This window comes from Neophocaena asiaeorientalis, unplaced genomic scaffold (assembly GCF_003031525.2).
Source record: "Neophocaena asiaeorientalis asiaeorientalis breed wild unplaced genomic scaffold, Neophocaena_asiaeorientalis_V1.1 scaffold165, whole genome shotgun sequence".
NCBI classification, from domain to species: domain Eukaryota; kingdom Metazoa; phylum Chordata; class Mammalia; order Artiodactyla; family Phocoenidae; genus Neophocaena; species Neophocaena asiaeorientalis.
In genome coordinates, this window is record NW_020173918.1 from 2,348,993 (window position 1) to 2,372,836 (window position 23,844).

At 39.2% G+C, this 23,844-nt stretch overlaps 2 protein-coding genes across 2 annotated transcripts; both read right to left on the reverse strand.

Annotated features, from left to right (window-relative positions):
* Positions 1–7,886: 7,886 nt before the first annotated feature.
* Positions 7,887–10,199, reverse strand: H1-6 (H1.6 linker histone, cluster member). Its single transcript, XM_024752001.1, has one exon. It carries the CDS (start codon positions 9,481–9,483, stop codon positions 8,806–8,808), a length of 678 nt encoding a protein of 225 aa, XP_024607769.1. The 5' UTR covers positions 9,484–10,199; the 3' UTR covers positions 7,887–8,805.
* A 1,502-nt stretch (positions 10,200–11,701) lies between these two features.
* Positions 11,702–23,678, reverse strand: LOC112404162 (histone H2B type 2-E-like). The gene is made up of 2 exons (XM_024752012.1): positions 23,279–23,678; positions 11,702–13,085 (listed from the first exon to the last, which is right to left on the reverse strand). Exon 1 carries the CDS (start codon positions 23,666–23,668, stop codon positions 23,288–23,290), a length of 381 nt encoding a protein of 126 aa, XP_024607780.1. The 5' UTR covers positions 23,669–23,678; the 3' UTR covers positions 11,702–13,085; positions 23,279–23,287.
* Between the last annotated feature and the right edge of the window lie 166 nt (positions 23,679–23,844).

The window sequence follows — 23,844 nt, forward strand, 5'->3', positions numbered from 1 at the left end:
GCGGTACACGGGCCTCCCACTGTTTTGGCCTTTCCTGTCGCGGAGTACAGGCTCCGGATGCGCAGGCTCAGCGGCTGTGGCTCATGGGCCCAGCCACACCGCGGCATGCGGGATCTTCCCGGACCAGGACACGAACCCGTGTCCCCTGTATCGGCAGGCGGACTCTCAACCACTGCGCCACCAGGGAAGCCCCAACCTGGCTCTTTGATCCAGCTCTTTGGCGCTGCATTCAGATGGTTAGATGCCTGGAGTAAATGGGGTGGAAAGGAGATGGCTGTGGAGATCGCTCTTCTCTTGTCTCATTGTCTGTATTCTCAGTGAGTTTGACCCAAATGAAGGGAAAAAACAGCAGAAAACAATATCAGCCATGTTTCCTTTCAAAGTCCCTGAGGGAAGAACCCTGGAATGTGACCCCTGTTGCCACCACTGGCCAGCTCTATCTGGCATCACTCATGGGACTGTGATTGGGGGTGTCAGTTAGTTACTGTGTTGGACCTCACAGTGTCCTGCTCCAATCAGGACCACCAGGGTGGAGGCGTTTCCCTCCAAAAACTGGAGCAACTTCTCTCATATTAAAATGGAAAACTAGAAGCCACCGAGTGGCCTTGGTCAGCACCAAGATGCTGACCCCAGCATCTTCCTGGGGTCCTTGAGAGTCTGGTTCTCATCCCCAGCCGTGCACGTTCAAAAAAATTAATCTAACCAGGTCACTCAGGAATTAGCCGATTCTGGGAAAGTAATTTGTCTGACCATATTCAAAAGAGTACTAATATATACACGCAGAAAACTTGTGTTTACTTTGTGCTACCACGTGTATTTGGCATAACTGTGAACAAGGCTTTCTGTCCTGGAGGGCAGCTGCCTCAGACCAAATACAGCTCAAAAGTTTGTTTGGTAGATATTGAACTTGGGCAAAGAGATCTCAACTATTTTTTTAAACTTTTCTTTTTTTGCAGTTCCCAAAGTTCAGTGGATAAAAGTATATAGGATTTTTGCTTAGTACAGAAAAGTTGAAAATGAATTAAATTGAAACTATTATCCATTAGCCAGTAATAAAGTCTATTAAAAATTTGCATATTTCCTATCATTATTATTGCTATATTAAAATATATAAAATTAGTAGATACATATATTTTAATAAATGCATAATTCATTGTGTTGTGTACTGCATGGTTTTCCTGATGTATTTGTCCATCTTATGTATAGACTTAATCGACTTAATCATTATGTTATTTTGGGGACATGTATACTGCTTTTAATTTTTTAATGTTTTGTTTCATGAAATATTTTCATTAAACCATGGTATCTGAATTAATTGTTTTTCTTCACACTAGACACATTACCATCTAAGCTGTAACACATTGGTCATTTTACCTCCAAACCATGGTGGAAGCACACTGATAAATTCTTTCTACTTAAACATCATCCTATACTCAAAGCAGACTGCCAAAAAGCTTCCTGGCTCATACTAAGCTTCCTACCTCATTAAGGATATGTTACAATTAATTAGGCAACATTTGTCTTATATTGGTTTTGTTTCACACAGGCCAAAATCTCAAGAAACATTCTACTCTTCACAGTAATACACATTTATTAACAGTCGGCAACTGTGGCCTGCTAATTTTTTTAAATAACCGTAGTTATAAATCTCCATTTTCTTTCAGTGTTTCTTAGCTTAATTTTTCTAGCCTTGTTCATCAATTCTTAAGTCAACTACATTTGAAAAGTCAGATTTAAAAATCTGTACATTTAAAAATCTGTATCTTATTTTGCCTCTGGCAAAACCACTTACAAGGGTGGTAGTAAGGAGAAGCGCGCCATCTGGTGGCCAAAAATGTCACAGTGGCCTTTCGACTATGGGGTGGGAGGAGGGGGTCCCTCAGGGGAAAAGAATAAACAAGGGGTGGGGCGCTGGGGATCACTTTTGGAGAAAAGCCCCTGAAAATTTGAGAGCAAAGCTGAAACTATTCACCAGCTATTTGAATCTCTGGAATCACAGGGCACTGTTGAGCTACCTGAACTGGGAACAGAACAGAAGGAAAACGAACAAACCTGCTGATCTTTGAGGCAATCTGCCAGCAGTTGGTTAAGGCTGCTGGGCGGTACAGGCAAAACTTCGGCTTAAGTTATAATAATATAGTCTTAGAGTACCGTGTACTTGATACATTCTTCAGGTACACACACACACTTATAAACAAAAGACTTTCTCTAAAATGCTGCAAGGTTCTTATAAGCTACACACTCTAATAATAACTAGAATTTAAAAATGCATGACTTTAACCATGGAAGATTTTCACATGCGTAGAGTGATATTTTTAATTTTGATTTCTTTCTGTGGACTTTGGGTCATCATATTTTCTTCTCCCTTTTGGAATCAGTGATTAACATGTAGAATATGAATACAATGTTAAATCATTTCATGTGATAATTTGATTAAAAAGCCTGGGTTGCCTTGACATCCTGCGTGCATTTATTACTTGGCCTGGCATGCATGCTGGTATCTCACATATGCTGATTCTGAGTAATTCTCTAAGGTGTTTACTCATGTGTGAGAGATACATATGATGTGTTTTAAGCAGATGCTTCTGTAGCTTCTATTTCTTGGCTGAATGAATTTTCATTCTCAGAAAAGTCTTCTTAGGCTTAAATATTTTCTAAAACGAATTTTTTTTCAGCTAATAATTATCAAGTACGTACTAGATGCCAGGCCCTGTTCTAAATATTAATTTAATTCTTCGGAAGAATCCTGTGAGGTAGAAACTCTTGTTATTCTGCTACCCTTATTTTGCTGTATGGAAACCAAGGCACAGAGGGGTTGGTTAACTTGCTGAAGGTTACACAGCTGGAAAATGATTATATTGATTTTTTTCCCAGCTAGCCTGGCTCATCTTCATAGCCACTACACAATCCCTCTCTCTGAATCAAGAAAACGTGTGGTTGGCATTGTTCCATCTTTTTAGGATGGTCCTTTGAGTATCCATTCTGCTGCCTAGTGGCAGCACCTCTGATTATTTCCTGAGTGAGGAGAAAACCTGTTTTAACATTTCAGAATATACTCTATAATTATTTCATAAATATTTGAAACATTTGGGAATTCTTTTTTTTGTTCACACACAAAATTCTAACTATCAAATTCACATTTCTATTAATTCTATTTATCATTCAGGGAGGTATTATGGGATGGGTAGCATTGAAGCACCTGTGAATCATTTTTCACCAGATTTGCATAGAAAGTATTGTAAATAAAGTAATTAAGTAAAAAAAATAAATTCTGGCTTTTGACCCAAAGATTCTAAAATAGAATTTTGGAGCCTTCAGTGCATTTGTGTGTGGAGGGGGAGGTGAGGATAATACCAATATTTGCATAAACTTCAGTGAAAGTCTTGTCAGTTAACGTTACCCTATGAGTTGATGAAATATCCTGGATCTTATTCTGTAAACAGAGTGACCACAATGGCATTTTCATAAGATAGTCAGCAAGCAACTTGGATACTGCCAAAGGAGCTTCGCTATGTGTGCAAGAAAGCACCTGTTTTAAACATGGATGTAACCGTTAATGATCTTTGCTTTGTGTACTTTTGTGTTCAGTTTTCACCATTAAAACAAATGCAAAATCCTTTCTTTGGGCTTTGTGTGGGTGATTAAGGAAGTATTCAATGGAACTTTGAGAATCAAATTTAACTACAAACATGTTTATAAAAATTTTGAAGCAAATGTTTAAGAAAGGATACTGTTAGAAATTCTCTTTCCAAATAACATTTTCTTTAGTAGGTCAAAATGTATTACGAATATTTAAGGGAGAAAACCCACACAAGGACAGCAGGCCTAGAAATTGCAAGTGCCAAAAACTTTTAGTAAAACAGTTTGAACTAAAGAGAAAATGCAGGGAGTTCCCTGGTGGTCTAGTGGTCAGGATTGGGCACTTTCACTGCTGTGGCCCGGGTTCAATCCCTGGATGGGGAACTGAGATCGCGCAAGCTGCATGGCACAGCCAAAATTAAAAAATAAAATAAAATAAGGAGAAAAAGCAGGAACGTTTTCCTAGAAGGATAAGGAGAGGAAATGAGAAAAATATGGAGAGACACAGTATATGTACGTTATGGAACCAAAAACATGCCAGTAGGAATGACAGTTTAATTCAGGAAAAATGAATAAGAAAATATTCATTTTCTCTGAAAAAAAGAAATGCATTAAAGACTTAGATGGGAAGGAGATAAATCAGCCAGGGGTCAGAAGAGCTGTCTGCCCCAGACCAGGATTGGTGTCCCCAAATGCCCAGAGCTAACTACTGTCATGTTATAAATCCCTGTCAGGCTAAGTGGGGCGAGATTGTACTTACGTATTTCTGCAACTATAATATTGCTCAAAAGTATTTCTACCCTGGGATTTCTTTTTCCTAAAGTACAACTGTACACTGAAAAGTGTTGGTATATTCTGGTAGTTTTCAACCCTGGCTAAGTATCAGAATTGTCTTTTGAATACATATATATTCCATGGGATGATATGTGTACATATACTATATATATATATATATATATATATATATATATATATACATATTCCTCAACGTTGATATTCTGATTGAGTTAGTTTGTGGAGAGTGGTTCTGGGCATTTTATATTTTTAGAAGACTTTTGTTTAACATCACAGTTTTATTTGTGTGAATATTTCATGTGTCCATTTAGCCACAACTTGTTTGCAGGGTTTTTACTTGAAGAGCCTCACTCACATGAATGGGGCTCTGTGAAGCCAAGTTCACTCTGAGAATGAGAGTTCCAGGGTGACCCACCCTTTCCCAAGCTACAGGACCAAGGAATACCTGAACTCTTCCTAGAGTGCAAGAATCCATTTTTAATATAAATCTATAATTGTATACCTCTTAAATATTTCTGTTTTGACATTCATGATTTTTGAGTCAATGTCATTGAGAAAAAATTAGAAAAGAAATTAGAAGAAGGGAATAAGAAAAAAAGAACCATGTCATACACATTATTTTAAATTTATTTTCATGAATTAAAAAGCATGTTGAGATTTCATGTTTACCTGTGAACACTGACCTTGCACTTTTCCTCTGTAATGAATGGCATCTCTTCCTAGCTAAGTCTCTGCTTATAAGGTGTATGTTTGTGGTGGGAAAGGGTAGTGAAAGTCAGGAGCCTAAAAACACTCACTTTGGGGCAGAAGAATATAACCATCTAATTATTTCAGAAGTGATACAAACCATATGTCATTCAGAGCTTTCCTGCCCTCTCCTGGGTCTTTTGTCTCCATCTTTGGGTCTCTTCTCCCTTTTTACCTAAGTCTGAGGTTATTATATGAGGTCTCTCTCAGACCATAATCTCATTCTAAATCTCCCCAACAGACATTTATTTATTAACCAGGATGGGGGGGAGGGGTGTCTTTTTTTTTTTTCAATTTAACTAGAGTGACTCTTACTGTGGAAATTTTTTAAAGTTGTCAGGAAGCCAGAGAAACTTTTTGATTTGAGAAATCCTTCTCTTCAAACCATATTCAGATCCAGTTCTGTTCTATTCGGCTTTTTTTTTTAAAAAAAGAATGAAAACAAAAATGGGATTAACCTGTTCAAAACACCCATAATCTCATCATAGGCCTCCCAGGGGAGGGCCCTGTAGGCTTTGTAATGACCTTAATCAAGTATTAGCCCTATCTTACTATTAATCCTGGACTCTACAAAACAAACGTATGTTCTTGTCTCTAAAACTAGAGAAGGTTGAGAAAGGATTAATGAAAGAAGGAAAGGAGCTTTTAGGAACTGCAGGCCAATCAGGCGCAGAAGGCCAGGAAGAGGGTCCAGAGGTAACTGATTACCCAAGCCTAGTTTTAAATTCCTTCTCTCATATGCATTTGCAGAAAAAGGAGTCACCCAGTACATGTTTGAATTGAGGAAGAGAAGAAAAGGAAGAAGTTTTAATTTGCAGTCGTTTGTCTACCTTTCTGTCTTTCCAAACACAGGTCTTTTAGGACGAGAGCCTCTTCATGGCCAGGCTTATACTTCACCCCATCAAAATGCGTCCTTTAAAATTGAAACATTAAAAGGACTGAAAAGGAAAGTCCCTTGACCTATAACTCTATCTTCCTTTACACATTATTTTTACCTTCCCCAAGGAACCATTATCTAACATTAGTTACCAAGTTACCAAAAGGAACTGTGGAGTGAAGCTCTTTGCTCCGTGTCCTTGAGCTGAATATACTCAACTTGCAAACGCGCATAGAAGAAAAATAGTGCAGGGCAAAAGAGAAACTAAAGCTCTTTAGCTGATTGAAGGCCACCTCACATTACGGCCCGCCAGACGAAGAGCGAGGTATTCCGACCAATCAAAACATTGAAATGTTAATAAGCCCCTCCTTGCCCCACCCCTTGATGACCTAATTTGGAAAATCCACCAGGGCTCTCGTTTTCAATCAGGTCCGCAAGAATGCTATTTAAAGAGCAGTGCTAAGTTCAAAAAGTTACTGTGACAGCAGCCATGTCTGGTCGCGGAAAGGGCGGTAAAGGCCTCGGCAAAGGTGGCGCTAAGCGTCACCGCAAAGTCTTACGGGACAACATCCAGGGCATCACTAAACCAGCTATTCGTCGCCTGGCCCGCCGTGGTGGTGTCAAGCGCATTTCTGGGCTAATTTACGAGGAGACTCGCGGAGTGTTGAAAGTGTTTTTGGAGAATGTGATTCGGGACGCTGTTACCTACACCGAGCACGCCAAGCGGAAGACTGTCACCGCCATGGACGTGGTTTACGCACTCAAACGCCAGGGCCGCACCCTTTATGGCTTTGGTGGTTGATCACGGCATCGGCCGAGACAAGACTTCGACATCTTCTAAAAAAAACCAAAAAGGCCCTTTTCAGGGCCGCCCACAAACTCGCTGAAGGGCTGTTGGACGTTGCGGAGGTGTGTGAAAGCCAAATGTCAGAGCTAATTTAACATGCGAAGTATGGTCGGAAGCTGTATTAACACTGCAGTTATGTAACTTAAGGCCTTGCGCTTCACTAAGGTGTTAAGAAACTTGGGTCTTTTATGAAGAAAGTAGGCTTTCAGAAACGGTGAAACGCAAAGTGATGTATAAGATTGGACCCATGAGAGAAATCTGGAAATACTAGAACTGTCCTTCTTAAGTGGACGGCTGGAGGCATCCATGGCACAAAAGTTCATAGTATCACCCACACAACACTAGGGCTATGCAAATGAAGGCTCTTTGGAGACAAGCTTTCATTGGCTGGTTCTCAGTGTGGCGAAGAAACCACTGTTTAATTACGGAGGGTGGTGTTACAAGGCTGTTTTCCTATTGGCCAAAACAAGGGTTTCATACCGGTACCCGGAACTTAAGGGAAAACCTTCATTGGTTAACTTTTTAATCCGATGCAATGCAGGCGCTAATGAGCCCGAGGAACAAAGGCGCAGAGTGGCCGAGCCGCTTCTGCACAGGTTGGAGTAGTGCCGGGAGGTCGGCTGGCTTCTGGGCGGGATGAAGCCAGTTGTTCCTCCTTTCTCTTTGCGGTGATAGTCTGGGGTCAGTCCACTGCTGGACACAGAGAAGTAGCTCACTGCCTTGTCCAGCAAGTGAAGAATTTTCCTGCACTATCCCAACTCCAACCTCAGAGGGAAACAATGGCCACCTTACCCAAGCAAAGCGGGGCTGTGGCTGATTCTGTACAAATTGAAACCATTGTATTTAGTCGTTCTCCATATAGGATACAATTAATTTTTTTTTCTGTGGCCCGATTATACAAATGAATTCAGACAGGATATAGAACATGTTTGTATGTGTGACTGCATTAATTACGTAGTTTTGCAATGGGCTTTGTTCGAAGTCGCCCCAATACCAAGGCCCAAATAAGATTAACAGTATATATTTATTTTACGAGGATCTTTAAGAACGCTAAATTACAAGCTAAGTGAAAACAAACTAAACTGTTTAAAGCGGAAAAGAAGCTTTAACTCCGACCCTAAGCGTTTCCTAGTACAAGCAGGTTTGTGATTTAAAGGTCACACCCTAATATTTGAACCTCCAACATCTCCACACGTTTTAGAGTTAACGTTTTTCAGCCTGTGTAGCACAACCTGAACAAGCCTATCATTCTCTTCATAAACAGAGAACAATTATATTAAGACTAATGATATTATCAAACCAAATTTTAATGTAACAGTATGTGCTTAATATATAGTCATCTGGTAACTACTTACAAACTAATGAAGGTGAAAGGCATTTCAATATTCTTGCAAATGTAAAACGGAGACATCTGCGATTTACGCAACGAATCATAGTGGAAAGAAATCTGTTTAACGAGAGGTAAACTTCTCACTAATCCAAACTGAGACCTTGGTTTCTATATATTAACCCCTGTAAAGTCCATGGAGACTGAGTTCAGAAATCTTACATGGAAAGGCACGTTAAATCATATACTAGAGTATCATTAGGTGAAAAAACATGGTCAGGTATGGTTGGGCACGGAGCTTATCTCCTCTCTCGACTTAAAATCCACTTTTCTAAGCATTTAGGAACTTACATACAAGGAATGTGCCTTATTTTTATTAGGATGGACAACCTAACTTTCTGGAACTGGGCAGTCAGCATACTTTTAAGTATCCAGAGCTCTTCAGAGTCTCTACCGTTTGTCTGACAAGACACTATCACCAAATCACAATCTTGCTCATTGTCAAGTGATAAAGTTGACGAATAGTCGTTTCTTCCGGGGTCTTCTGAACACGCAATGTTACACCCTCAAAATCATTTGAGTGGCTCTTAAAAGAGCCGTTGGGTTCTATGAAAACTGGCCGTTGCCGAAATGTTACTTCTTGGTTGTTGCTTTCCTAGGATTAGTCTTCAGCTGGGTCAGTTTAGAATTCCCAGCCTTGGGCTTCCCTGCTCTGGCCTTCGCTGGACTTTGCCGTTGTTGTTTGCCCTTGGCGCCTTTAGCTTTTCTGCCACTCGAACCTGCTTTCTCAGCCATTGTTGTCCTCGGTGTCTTTGCTCTTTTGTTGGTCTTAGCTTTCTGCGGAGATTTGGAGTCTCCGGCCAAGACATGCTTCTTCATCTTGGTAGAAGCAGGCTTCTTGACCTTTCCCTTGGGCTCAGCAGCAACTTTCTTGCTGAGCTTGAAAGAGCCGGAAGCACCGGTACCCCTGGTCTGCACCAGAATTCCTTTGCTAACCAGGCTCTTGAGACCCAGCTTGATGCGGCTGTTGTTCTTCTCCACGTCATAGCCCACGGCTGCTAGCGCCTTTTTCAGCGCTACCACAGACATACCAGCTCTCTCTTGAGAAATGGAAAGGGCTTCGATGATCAACTTGGACAATGAGGCGCTTGTGGTCTTGCGACTTTCACCCGTCAAACCAACCGGCTTCTTGCCCGTTTTTTGGGGGGGAGGTTTCTCCATGGACGGTGGAACCCGGTCCGCTAGAGCGACGGGCACCATCTCAGACATTACAATACAGTAGAGCAATACGTACCACCTAGCAAATAGCATAAACTACTGAACGGGCCTCAGGGCCTTATATAGGGCAGGGCGCGCTGTGATTGGTGCGTCGCTCAGGCACCGCCCCCGCCCCTTGGGGAAGGAGCATTTGTGTTTGTTTCCCTGCCAAAAGTTGAATGCCTCGAATACCCTCTGCATGGAATCGCCCAGGTTCCACTGCTGAATAAACCATGGAGATACAGATTTCAGATGACTTTTTGCCTTTTAATGAAAAATGACCCTGCATGCCAAAACTGTTCAATAAAGCCCTCGATTTTCAACAAAATTCAAAGGGAAGCACAAAACTTCCTCTCTTCCGTGTAAATATAAAAGTAATTTTTAATGAATGACTTATCTCATCTCTTCTAACTGGTCTTCCAAATGGTTGGCTTTCAGTTGGTGGAGAAAATAAATTATTCACGCCCTGATTTTTATTGAAAATTATTTATGTATATGAGGGAAGTAACACAGATATCTTAGATGTCTCACTGCAGAGTTGGAAGATGCTTTTAGAATTGTCAAAAAACTTCAGGATAACACCTTATTTGGGCAAACAATCTAATAAACAATGATCTACAGGCATGTGGATTGCTTGTGACTAAAACCACTTCTCAGTCCCTAAGGCTTGATAGCAGACCCTCAAGCATGGAGTAAATTACCTGGATTTCACACATGATATCTGCTTGGACAAAATCAGGTCCCCCTTGTAGAGGGCATCTTGAACTGAGCTTTGCTCCTGGTTTCATTAGTTCAAACCTTACCCCTATACCCACACCCACCCCCTTCACCCTCCACCCTCAAAAAGAATATGTAAGGAAACAGATACAATCCCTGCACTTAATTAACTATAAAATATGAGGCAGGAACCCTGGTCTGAAGAGCTCAGTGGAAACGACAGACCCAGATCTCTAACAGGACTGGGCTGGCAGGTGTCCTGCAGAGCTGTGGGAAAAGAGTTATTGGAATAATGTCTAGGATGTTTCTCTGGGCTTGTTCTAAGACTCAGCTTTCTCAGAGGTGTATAAGAGTTTCAAGGCCTGGCCTTCCAGGAGGATGTTGAGGGAACGGTGTAATATGACCAGAGTCCAGGTTCAGCAAAGGAAAATCCCATAAGGACCATCTTGCAAAGATCCGCAAACGCCTGCGTGAGAAATTTGGTGACATTCTACAGACTGGGCAACCACTGGAGGCTTTTAAGGAGAGAGCTTATGTATTTTTGTAGTAGTTGTCTTCTTGTATGGTTGTTGTAGTTGCCTTGATTTTCGATTTTTCACATAAACAATTATTGTGGAAAGCCTAATGTCAGAGGTTGGTAGTCTGTTGTAATAGTCTCAGAAGAAAGACAAGAGCTTCATTTGAGGAGAGAGTGTGGGAAAAGAGAGTCTACATTTGAAATACTTCTGAAGAGGAAATGAGATGATGAGACTTTCAAACTTCTGATTGCAAAGTGAGGTAGAAAAGTCTCTTTCACTCTCTCTGTCTCACATATATGCTCACATGTGCACTTACACACACATATGAAACATAAATTCTGAAAACAATACTATCTTAGGTGCATTCTGATATATTTTCATCTAGTTTATTTTATTTTTTAAAAAATGCTGGTTGCAAATCATGAGATTGATTTCACAGCCATTGTGACCCTCAGTTTGAAAATTCTTTTCTACTTAGAGGGATTACGGGTGCATCTTACCAAGGGCTCTGTTTTAACGTGTATTTGGTTTCTCTGAACCTCGGTGATCCCTGAGAGGTCGTACCATTAAACGTCAGTGGCTTAGGGTCGGGTATGAGTGGATTGATCCTTATATTTACAGGTTGACAGAACATATCACTCATGGCTGTAAAAGTAACAGAGAATTGGCTAGTTTTCTAAAATTCTTAGATTCCATAATTTAAGATCCAGAGAAAAAACCATGGTTCATATTTTGCATTATAATTCGAAAAGATACCATAAAAACAAGCTCACACACATATACACCATATATATGTGCCAGTCATTGTCCCAAGTATTTTCCCCTCAAAAAATTTAAAAAATAAATGTATGAAATCATTTTATAGATGAGGAAACTGAGTCACAGAAAAGTCACACAACTTGCCCAAAGTCTTAGAGCTAGTGAGCAGGAAGGCTGGGATTTGATTTTAAGAAGTCTGGCTTCAAAAGGCTCTCCTTCTCCCATCTCACACTTAGTCTGCTCAGGCAACTCAAACAAAATACTCTAGAGTGCATGGCTTAAACAATAGACATTTATTTCCTCAAAGCTCTGGAGTCTAGAAATCCGAGGTCAGGGTGCCAGCATGGTCAGGTTCTGGTGAGACCTCTTTTCCTACCCTATAGACGGCTGCCTTCTTGCTGTGTCCTTACATGGCCTTTCATGAGTGCATGCACACCAGGAGAGTGATGGCTCTCTCTTTCTCTTCTTATAAGGCCATGAATCCTATTGGATTAGGGCCCCACCTCTATGACCTCTGTAGCCTAAATTACCTCCTAAAAGCCCTGTCTCCAAATATAGTCACATTGGGGGTTAGGGCTTCAGAATATGAATTTTGGAGGAGGGGTGGGCATAAATCAATCCATAGCAGATACTTTCCTCATGGAATGATTAGGAGGCTTATTAGAGACAACCTAGATAAAAGTAGTTTTAGTTACACATAGCCAAACATGGTTCATTATTCCAACACAGTCCTGGGCAAAGGAGGCACCTGATAAATATTCCCTTTTTTGGTCTTAACCTAAGATCCTACTTATTATTTACAGAGTGCTTTCCCGTGGAACTGTTGCAATCCTGTTCATTGTTTTGCAGCAGTTTATTTCTTATGGGATCATGGCTAATAAAAATATGGGGAAAAAACTACCTTCACTCATAATGAAGGAAATTACATTTCAATATTTTTTTTGGTCTATCTGATTAAGTGTTTTAAAAATATTCTCAGTAAATATGACTGCTGTAAAATAGGAATTATTGTATTATGTTGGTGTTATAAGTTGGCATGGTCCCTCTCAATGGCAATTTGATGAACGTATATATTAAGGGCCTTAAAAAATGGTTTTACCTTGTGATTTAGTATTTCTACTTCTAGAAGTCCGTCCCAAGGAAATAATCAAATATTTAAACAAAGATTTATGTAAAAAGAAGTGTGATCTGTATGATTTATAATGCATAAAAATGGAACTCCTTCTAAATAGCCAGTAACAGAGGACTAATTAATAAGTAATCATACATCTATTAAAAATGTGCGTTTCTAGGCATGTTACCTAGAAAATTAGCTGTGTATATGTAGCATGATACCTAAATTTGCTTTATATATGATATATACTTATTAGAGATGGATCTCATATATGTGTTCATATTCATATAGAAAAGAGATACTAAGATTTATTTTAATTTCCTTTGTTATATATTTCTCTTCTTACAAATTTCTGCAATTATCATTTAATATTTTTATACTCAAAATAAATGTTTTAGCCAAGTTCTTATTGATCCTTCCGTGATTGTTAAAAATACCTCCTTTTATCTTCTTCTAGTATCATTTTCATTGACTTATTTGTGAGATGCAACAGTGTCCAGCAGTGACCAGTGGTGGGAAAATACATTTCTAAAGCCCATTTGCTCCTCCTGTAAAAAAAGAGATTGATTGATTAATTCACTTCTATAATTCATCAAATATCTGATATTGTACTTGATTCTGAGAACAGTAATAATGGCGATGGCTAATGTTCATTGGTGTTTGTTCTGTGCCAGGCAGTGCTGTAAGCACTTTAGACACCAATGCATTTAATCTTGCAACAACCTTCTGAGGTACGTATGATGGTCCTCCCTGCTTTATACATGAGGAAATTAAGGCTCAGAGAGACTGAGTTTCCCAGGTGGCACAGCTGTTGGATGCTGAACCATCCTCTACAGTAAAACCACACCCTCTAGCATTTGAGTCTACGTGCGCTTGTAAATAAAAGATGAGCATGATCTAGTCAGTGTCCTATAACTTACATTTGAGCTACGTCTTGAAGGGCGGGTAGGAATTTGTCAGGTGAGGAAAGGGTATTAGGACTTTTCACAAAGGAGACATAGTGACAAAGGCCAGGTGGTGGGGATTGTCTAGGGTGAGGTGCTTGGGGGTGAGCCTTGTAGAACCGCTTGTGAAGGATGAGGAAGGCCCTTGCATGATGACAGGTTGAAGAGTTCAAGCTTGTTATTCCCACATGAAGCAGTTTTAACAGTTCCCAGAAGCCTCCCTTTTCTCACATGCTCATCTCTCTGGGCTGCTGGCAGGTGAAATCATTCCCCACTTTCAAATGAACCAAATCAAACATCTAATGGAAATGTACCCAAATAAATGCTTAGTCTCTTTCCTGGGTTGTTTTGAAATGCATTTTTCCAACTCTTCTTCACAGGTAGGCAGAGGCAAACCTAATTTTATGCTCTCTTGGTGTCCAAATTCAGTGCAAGGAAGTATATGCAGGGTTTGCTTACTAAGGAGTCCTCTTTACTACCTGTGGGCTGACACATTAGTGGGGCGGGGACATATGGGTTTCTGTGAAAATTGGTCACACGTTTGGGTAATATGAATACTCGTAATTATAAGCCACGCTTGACACAGCTTACACTCAGGCCGTCACTCCACTTTACAGAGAGAGGCTCTTGCTACATGGTTTGTGTGTGCTTGTAAAAATGTAGTCACAGTTACATAGTTATTTAAGTTTTGAGAAAGCTCTGCCTGGAAGCAGATCCTGGTGGTAGTGGCGGGTGGGCAAGGGGGAAGCAGTCCTCTCTTTAGCTGGTGAAGGCCACAGTCTCCCACACAAACCATTGACCATCTCTGCTGACTCATGGTGTGATCTCTGATGTTCCAGTAGTTTAACAAACTCACTGTTGCTTCAGATGTAGCAGCCTTAACAATTGCAAGTGGCACGTGTTATCTGAAACACTGTTGAAAATGCACCAAATTGAAGGACTGTGCTGGAGGGAAGCACAGCTCTTCTCACCAGCTCACGCCCAGAATGAGGGCAGTGATGGTGGTGCTAGAAAAAGAGGGACAGGTATTCAAGGTAGAACCAATGGGGCTTTGATTTCTCTTCTTTTCTTCATTGCTGGGTCTTCCTCCAAGAGTTTTGTATGTGCTTTCCAACTAACATTTTATTGTCTGAGAATAAATTGAGTTAATAGTGTAAAGCACTCAGAACAGTACCTGGCCCATACCAAGTGCTACACTAGTGTTAGCTACTCTTGTTATATTAAGCATTTTAATTAGTGCTAATGTGTATATTATATCTACCACCCCTCTTGATCCCCCCTTTTCCTGTTTTCCATTTTCCCTTTCCATAACATTTATTCCTTTCTCATATTCTATGTAATTACTCATAGTAACGATTGTTTGTTGTCTCTCTTCCCCAGCTGAGATGTAAGCTCCAAGAGGATAGTGACTTTGTCCTTTTCCAAGGAGACAGTCACTGAAGATAGCTGGAGGAACAGGAACCAGAAGGTGGTCCTTAGGACCAGAGAAGAAAGGGCAGAAATCCCCTCCTCAGACCATTCCAAAACTCTGTCTTCATTCCCTCTGTGGTGAAAATATCAAAGACGAGGTCCAGCATATATGGGAGGATGAAAACCAGGAAAAGCAGAGTGTGTGCAAATCTGGCTGCAGTACAGAACATGAGAGAAAGAGGCCGCAGACAGTGGGCAGGGGAAGAGTCCGTCAAACCGTGTTTCAGGTCTTTGGAGTATCCTAAAGGAAGATACAGCTCTTTCAGACCCATTCCAGACCATCCATGATGCCCCAGCTCACACGCTAGAAGGATAAAGACCTCAGAGCCCCTTCCCCTCATTTCCAGCTTATTAAAATTTCCGATCATTTTAGGACAGTGAAAAATTCTGTATGGTATTATAACAATGAATATACGTCATTATACATTTGACCAAACTCATAGAATGTACAACATCAAGAATGAGCCCTAAGGTCAACTATGGACTTTGGGTGATTATGCTGTGTCAATATAGGTTCATCCTTGGTTTAAAAAAAAAAAAAAAAAGTACCAGTCTGGTGAGTGATGCTGGTATTGGGAAAGGCTATGCATGTGTGGGTGTATGGGTGTAGGGAGTATTTGAGGAATCTCTGTACCTCCCTCTCAATTTTGTTGTAAACCTAAAACTGCTCTTAAAAAAAAAAACTTATAAAAAAAGTATATAGGAAAAACAATTTCAATCCACTCAGCATTATTTATGTCTAGAATCGATGGAGCCAGGCTCAGTCTCTGATGCTTAGAGTCAGGGAGGCCAAGCACTTTCCAAAACCTCCAAAAAGCGCTTACCCTGATGCTTGCTGGGTATCCTTGACCCACCTTTGAGGCTAGCAGCCTTTCTTCCATTCAAGATCTCAGAACTTGCATCATCTCTGTAGAATTCTTAAACACACAATCGTATTTGTTTATTAATTTCAATTTTTAAAAATATATGTATTTCAGTGCATTAAAGCCCAAATGCATGTGTTTAAAAATCTAGTGACCAGCGTCTAACACCTCAATTGTTTAAGCAAATCTAACAATAAAAGGGGCACATTTTTTTTTAAGATTTTTCTTTTTTTTTTTTTTTTTGATGTGGACCATTTTTTAAAGTCTTTATTGAATTTGTTACAATATTGCTTCTGTGTCATGTTTTGTTTCTTTGGCCACGAGGCACGTGGGATCTTAGCTCCCTGACCAGGGATTGAACTGACACCCCCTGCATTGGAAGGAGAAGTCTTAACCACTGGACCACCAGGGGAGTCCCAATACGGGCACATTTTAATTTTTGATATTTTTATATCCTGTCCTACAGCTGAGTTTGGGCCAATTATAGTAGGGAAAAAAAAGTGAAAAGAAAAGAAAAGAAGGGAGGAGGGGAGGAGAGGAGAGAGAAAAGAAAATGAGAACAAAGTTTCTTCCTTATTGCTTTTGAAGCCAATTCTTTTACTGTTGGAGAACTCGATCTTGTCAGAAGACAAGTTTAGAGCTATAGGTGATGAAGTCAAGGTTTTACCCCAGTATTGCCTCCTTTAAGTATATCAGTCTCCTTATAGAATGAGACAAGTCCCATCATTTCTGTTCCTTCATCCCTTGGAGCCTGCAGCTGGGGAGATCTAATACCATGAATACCCATAGCAAGATGAAACCAACTCTTTCCATTAATTACTATACAAATTGCTTATTGGATGATAAGGTTATGTAAGTCTTTAAATAAGCAAACCAAAGCTTCATTTTCCTTCCTCAGAACTGAGGTGGGACAATAAGAAAGAGTTGATTCTCCAAATTTACTCACTTTTTCCTAATTTATAATAAACCCATAGTACTTGAAGATATGTCAAGCTGATTTTCAGAGTCCAAAGAATTTAGTCAGAGCCTAGAACGTCTTGCTGGCAAGGTCAAAGGCAACTGTGTATTTGGCCCAATTAATTTTACGCTTAGTCATCCAGGATTGCACAGGGTGAAATTTTGGAAAAGCTAAATAATTTTTAATACCTTTTAAATTTAGGACTGTTGGACTGCAAAGTACTGAATCTACACACCCTTCGAAATCTGGACGCTTCAAGACAAGTGATAGCTATCATTCCTTATGTCCTTAGGTATACGCCTAGAGAGCTAATTAAGTACAAGTGTGGGAAAAATAATGCATTTTCTGTCAACCTGTTGGACCAAGGTAAATACAAAGGAACCTGTTGGCAATCTTTTTATATCACTTGTGAAGTTCCTATCATTTAAGAAAAACCAGCTCCTACCGACTGAGGTCTTCAGTCACAAGCTGCCTTAGTTCCCTTTAGGGCATAAAGAAGGTTATAAATGAAACTTGTCAAACATCACACAAAAACTGAGTACCTACCATGTACCAGGCACCCTTCAAAGTGTGTTCTATGCATTAAAGGTCTTTGATCATCACAAACATCTAGAAGGTAGGTGCTATTACCATCATCCTCAAGATATAGAAGAGGCACAGTGAGATTAATGACTTGTATCCGTCTCACAGCTAATAGGTGGCAAGCTCAGCGTCAAACCGGGAGGTTTTATCTCCAGGGGCTACACTTCTGTCAACAGGGAGCAATGCTGTGCAGCCATTTTACTGGCATCCATACCATTTCTAGGGCAAATATTTTATATTTTCTATTTCATTTAATCCTCACTCCATCTTCTCAAGTAGGTAATTACTATCACCCCACAGGCTCAGAGTACTAGGTTTGTCAAACAGTAACTCAAAGACACTTAGTTAATTATTAGCACACTGTTAACTTGTGTATAAGGTATGCCAAGCAATAGATTGATTTCATCCAAGTCAAAAAAGATGACTATGAAAGAGAAAGAGGGGAGGAAATACCTTTGGGCTGTCTAGGAACAGGATATCATGTTTGTACATTATTTTCAGTAGGAAAGGGTTCAGTGTGGACAATCTGTTCTTACACAGACCAAAGAGGATTAAAAAAAAAAAAGAAAAATAGTGATTGTCTAAAAACTCTCAAGACTGGCTGTGAAGAATATGTGACAGGCTGCCTCTGTATAATATGGTCCACTGACTCTCAGTCAGCATTTCCATCTTAGGTAGGTCATATCTTCACCATTTCTGGCATCAGAGTCTCTCAACTTCTCCACTTTGGTCAAGACTCTCATAATAGAGTAGCGGGTTTTAGCCTCCTCTTTGTAACACTTAGTCATCTGCATATTAGACAGAGGAGGAAGACAAAAATGTTATGAGGACAATCACAAATATAATAAGAAATATTTGGAATCTCTATTATCTTCAAGTACTTAATTGGTATGTCTTAATTAGAAGAACAGGCCTCAAAGATTACCTTGATGGATTTAAGTTAAATAAGTGTCATTTTTCCTAACCACAGTTGTAACTCTAATTTGAGCCATACTCAGAAATAAATTATGTAGTACACATTCTTTTGTTCAGGAACTTTTAGTCAAGGTATAGATAGAGGGCTAGGCTCTGGGGATTTTTAATTTTTTTCTAATACTTGAGAAGAACAAATCTGAAATCTAATCATTGGAAAAACTGATAATGGAGAAAAGGACAAAGAATAACACAACGGGAAGAAGAAGGAAAAAGCTATCTATTCTAGATCTCATCTTGATCTGTAGAATCTTAGGAGGAAGCTTCCTACTTCCAAAATTCTGGAAATCTTTTAATGTGTCACGATTGGCTTTCCAATGAGAGTGTATATGCAAGTGGTAGGTTTCTAAACATGTTTATGCTGTGAAAAAAAAGAAAAATTCCATTTGTCCTGAACTACAACATTTGTAGTTAAAAATACTGGAAATGGTCTTTTCTAGCATTGTTAAAAGTTGACACTTTGGGGAGTCTCTTTTAATACAATCTTTAACTGTATATTATGTAGAGGTGTGTCTGTTGAAGTCTTTTTTTGAAATGTAGATTGCATTTGTTGTATATATGACAGTGTAGCCTACATTAGTTTTAGATAATATCTGACACCTGAAAATGTCAAAAGAGAAGAAAAGACAAGTCACATGGATCTTGTGGTACAATTTCAAATGATGAGAATTTATGGGAATATTTAGATGTAGGTCATATTATCATTATTATTAAGGTTAGAAGTAAAATTTTGGCACAGTAAGTTTATGTTCTTTTGGGAATTTTACTTTAAATTATTTGTATTATCTTCTCAGCAGTTAGGGGGTGATATAGATTGATATGTTCTGATAAGAATAGTTTTATATTTTGTCCATGATCTCATGTTTTATTATTTAAAATTATCACAAGTATTCCCAGGTGGCAAAAAAGATCCATATATTTCAAAACAATAACATGAAATTGATTTGTTAATGCTGTGGTTCTTGAGATATGGTTGAAGCACTGTCCCACCTTTGTTGTTTTTCAATTTGTACTAATTGGATATATAGCAATATTCAATCACTTGCCAAGTTTTTGAGATAATCAACATCTTTGTAAAACTTGAACTAGTTTGTGCTTGTGTTGGAGTTATTTTTTGTTACATGACCATGAAGTCTGGAAGTGGTTGGGCTACAGAGAGATGAGAGATTTGGATAGTCAATTTTTATTGAGGGGTGGTTGATAAACTAATATAGTTATAAATTCAGACTTTAATGGCAGCTCTAAAGTATTATTACCTTGTCAGCATAAATAAGACAATACATATAAAATTGAATTTACTACATTAATGAACAGTAACAACTTTCTAATAAATAAACAGACCAAACATAGCCATTGCTTGTGCACATATTTGTGTTTCTCTGCAGCTATAGTACTTAGTAGAGTCAGAGCTGTTTGTATTAACGACAGCCCTTTAGAAAAACAGGCAACTGTGTTCCCTCATAGGCATAAGGAAACCAGGAGGCCGTCCAAAACCTGCCTTGTCCTCTGGGTCCACATACACACTTTACATATCCCTTCTACATATTTAAAGTAGCAAAATCAAGCATAGCTATTTCTATTCTCCTACGGCATCTATATGTTCTCTAACCTGTTAATCTATGGTCATTCTTAACTGTGTGAAAATAAAAGACTTGCATAGATCTGTTTTTAGTGATGTGTATTTTGTACCCTCCAACTTATTTAATTTACCCAATTTAATATTTATCTAAATTTTTAAAGTTATCTATAGACTTTGAACTCAGTATTTAAGCTGACACAATGAGTCCTTATGATTTGTAACATTAGAAAAATTAATTCCATTTTAAAAATGACATTACCTATCTACATTATCACTATTTTGTGATAATTTAGTTCAATGCATAATTTACGTAATGTAAAATTTTAAATAAAGTGATGATAACTCATCTAATCAGTAGAGTTAAAGAAATTTAATAATTTTAACTTAGTTTTTTTTAAAGAAAATAACCCCTAAACTTGTGTAAACTAGAATACTATACTAACATTATTCTTACATTATAACAATAATAAAGAAAAAGATGTAGAGCCAGTTTGTAAAGCAGAATTGTTAAGCCAGCAAATATATCCAAAGGGTTAACTCGATTAGAAATACGTGATTTTTAAATTTCCTATAGAATTACATGCCATGTATTAAAATATTTAAGTTGTTCAAAAATAATGGAGTAGTTCTGTTTTTTTCTTATCTTGTAATGTGTTAACTAAGACCACTAATTAAATTCAGTTAAACTTTCTTTTCTGTCTGAGTTACAACTTAAAGAGGTAGCACGTTTAAAGCATCTGGAGAATTTGATTTTGCTCTTATTTTAAATTGATGTATGTTTTTTAGTCTTTATATAAGCTATTTAAGTTTACATTATAACTTTTAAAATTTTCTGCTGAGGTAGATAATTTGCTCAAAATTATTTGTATTCATAAAGCAGAAAATATTCTCAATCATTGTACAAGTTAGAGGAGCTAATTGTGAAACTGGAACAAAACTTAAAGAGATTTAATTTAAAAGCAACCAGAGATTTAAGTATGTTGATCAGTTAAAGAAACAAATGTGATCAAGATCAGAGATCCCTCAGGGTACACCACTGCTGGGAATATGAGTAAATTCTCTGATATCCTTCTAAGTTTGGTAGGAAATTCTAGTTTCCGGTGCCATATCCCTCACAATGAACTCATTAAGGTTAATAAACTATTTAATGTTTGTTCTCTACAAACATTGGTATTGGAAGCCCTCTCTTTTTTCTGACTCAATAGCTTTATTTATAATGACATATTTCTTCTCTCTCCTCTCTGACCTTACTTAAAGAGCAAGAAGGGACAATATTTTTTTGGAATTATTGAATAATAAACTTTAGAGGCTTCGGCATAGCAAGAGACAGGCCAATTGTAGGCTGAAGATGCTGTTTCCTTGTTTTCTTTCTTGTCTTAAGTCTCCTGTTAGATCTAACGCTTTATTAAAGTTAAAAGTTTTAGGCGGCCATTTTATATTCATTTATCTTTGAAGCAGGAATGTTATTTTTGCAGATACTGACAATGATTTGGACTCATACTGAGTAATCACGATAACAGACAGTTTTGAGAGGAAGAAAGAAACTCTGATTTTTAGTTAAAAGAACCCACAGTATACAAACACAAAACACCAAACACAGTGGATCCCATCAAAGGCCAGAAAGAAAAACACCAACTTCCTCGTCCTGTGTTCTCAAATGCCAGAGATGACCAGAATCCTCAGACAAACACAAACAACCCAAAAAGGATGAACAAATGAACCAGATTCCAGATACCCTGTCCTCTGCCACCAACTAATTAATGATCTAGCGATAAAACCACTAATGTGTATCCAATCGACAAAGTACAATCTAAGAACCAAAATAAGAAGCAGACTTGGGTAAAAATAAATTTTAGCATACAAGAGCCAAGGGAAGATGAACAGAAAACTCAAAGTGCCCAGGGCTAGACAAGGTACATTTTCAGTTCACTTTTCTATTGATTCCTAAGGTAGGGCTCGGGTAAACAATGTCTTGGTGGAATCTTCAGAAATAAATGGTCCAAGGTGTTAATGATTAGGCAGCCTGCTCTTGTACTGAAGAGAAATCAAGCAATAGTTGTTATTTCATCCAACAAAGGCAAACCAGAATTTATATGTGAGGAAAAGAGGGGAAGAGAAGGAGAAAACAAAAACAAAACAAAACCTTGTAGTCAGCCTGGGATAGTGAATGTTTGCACATTTTTGGGGTAAACTGATTAGTTGGCAGTGAGGAGAGGTTAGTCTGATTTGGATCATCAGTCCTTGCGCAGGCTCACTAGGGGTATAGAAAAAAATCCAATTTCAGTTGTTGAAGGACTTGGGAAACTTTATAGTTTGGCTGAAGAGCTTGTGTGATGAGTCTGTGCCATTGTCCTATATTTGCACTTCTACCTTAATTAAGCCAGGGCTGCACCTCATTTCTCAGGTAACTTCCAGGTTAGGCAGCCAGTAACTGTGGAGCCGTGTTCCAATGGACACCTGTCTAGCGCCAGACAGGCCTTAGTATTTTTCCCAGGATCAAAGAAAACTGCACATTTAGAATCACGGGGTCTTAATGTTAAGTAATCTAAATCACATTGTATCTTACCTCAAATCGTTAAACAACAACAAAAAAACCTGTTTTCCTTGTAACATAAATTTTATTCCTGTAGTCTCCCACTTTTTTACAGAGAAAGCAAAGTTTACTCCTAGGTGCTGAAAATGTGTTCTAGACTTGGATAAATTAAACGCAAAATGCGTTTCTTTCACCTTAAAATCTTCCCCTGGAACAAAGATTAAACTGCTTAAGGGAAGGTGGAACTTGCCAGCCCCCCCCCCCCCCCCCCTCCCCGCCGCGCGACTACCTGGTTTGGGAAGGTTCTCTCCTAGAGACTTTGTATGCCAAGTTCAATAGCCTCCTTTCTCTTCCCGCCTAGTTTCCCCGCCTTTCGGTGCCAGCCCTCGGTTCAACCTCCATGGAAACTTGCCAAGTTGCAAGCATCTCTTAAAGCAGTTCGTCAACCCCGACTGCGTATTACAAACCACCAGCCACTTACGCAGTTAATTTTCGTATTCAGATAGCTGTAGGTCAATTACAGTACATTGATCACTGGGACTCAAAAAATAGCTGACTTTATACTTGCGGTGACCCCCTAATTGCAACGGGTAATGGGTAACATTTGACACAACAATGCCAAAACCCAACAACCTGGCAGTGCTTTTAACAGCTTCACTTGTCATTCCTTAGACCCATTAATAGGACTTACAAATTTTTCTACCTTTGTCTTCTAATTAATGCACAGTACTTTTGGCCAAATTTCAACTTATAGAAAATAAGCAGCAGGTTACAACTCTCTTTGTGGACATGTGGGTGGCTCTTAAAAGAGCCTTTGGGATTAGGTGTAAAGACGCTTACTTGGCAAGTTTACTTGGAGCTGGTGTACTTGGTGACAGCCTTGGTGCCCTCAGACACAGCGTGCTTGGCCAGCTCCCCGGGCAGCAGCAGGCGCACGGCCGTTTGGATCTCCCTGGACGTGATGGTCGAGCGCTTGTTATAATGCGCCAGGCGCGACGCCTCGCCCGCAATGCGCTCGAAGATGTCGTTGACGAACGAGTTCATGATGCCCATAGCCTTGGACGAGATGCCGGTGTCCGGGTGGACCTGCTTCAGCACTTTGTACACGTAGATAGAGTAGCTCTCCTTGCGGCTGCGCTTGCGCTTCTTGCCATCTTTCTTCTGCGCCTTGGTCACTGCCTTCTTAGAGCCCTTCTTCGGGGCAGGAACGGATTTGGCTGACTCTGGCATTTTAAAACCTCAAAACACGAAAAATAAAATGAAAGTATAAAGAGGATTTCTGCTATTTATAGGGCCTTTATGCTAATGAAGGATGCAGACTGCGTCTTAGTTAATTGGAAGACAAACAGCAAGGCTGTCATCTATGGGCAGAACTATGTAAATGAGGTATGGAAATAAAGCTTTTC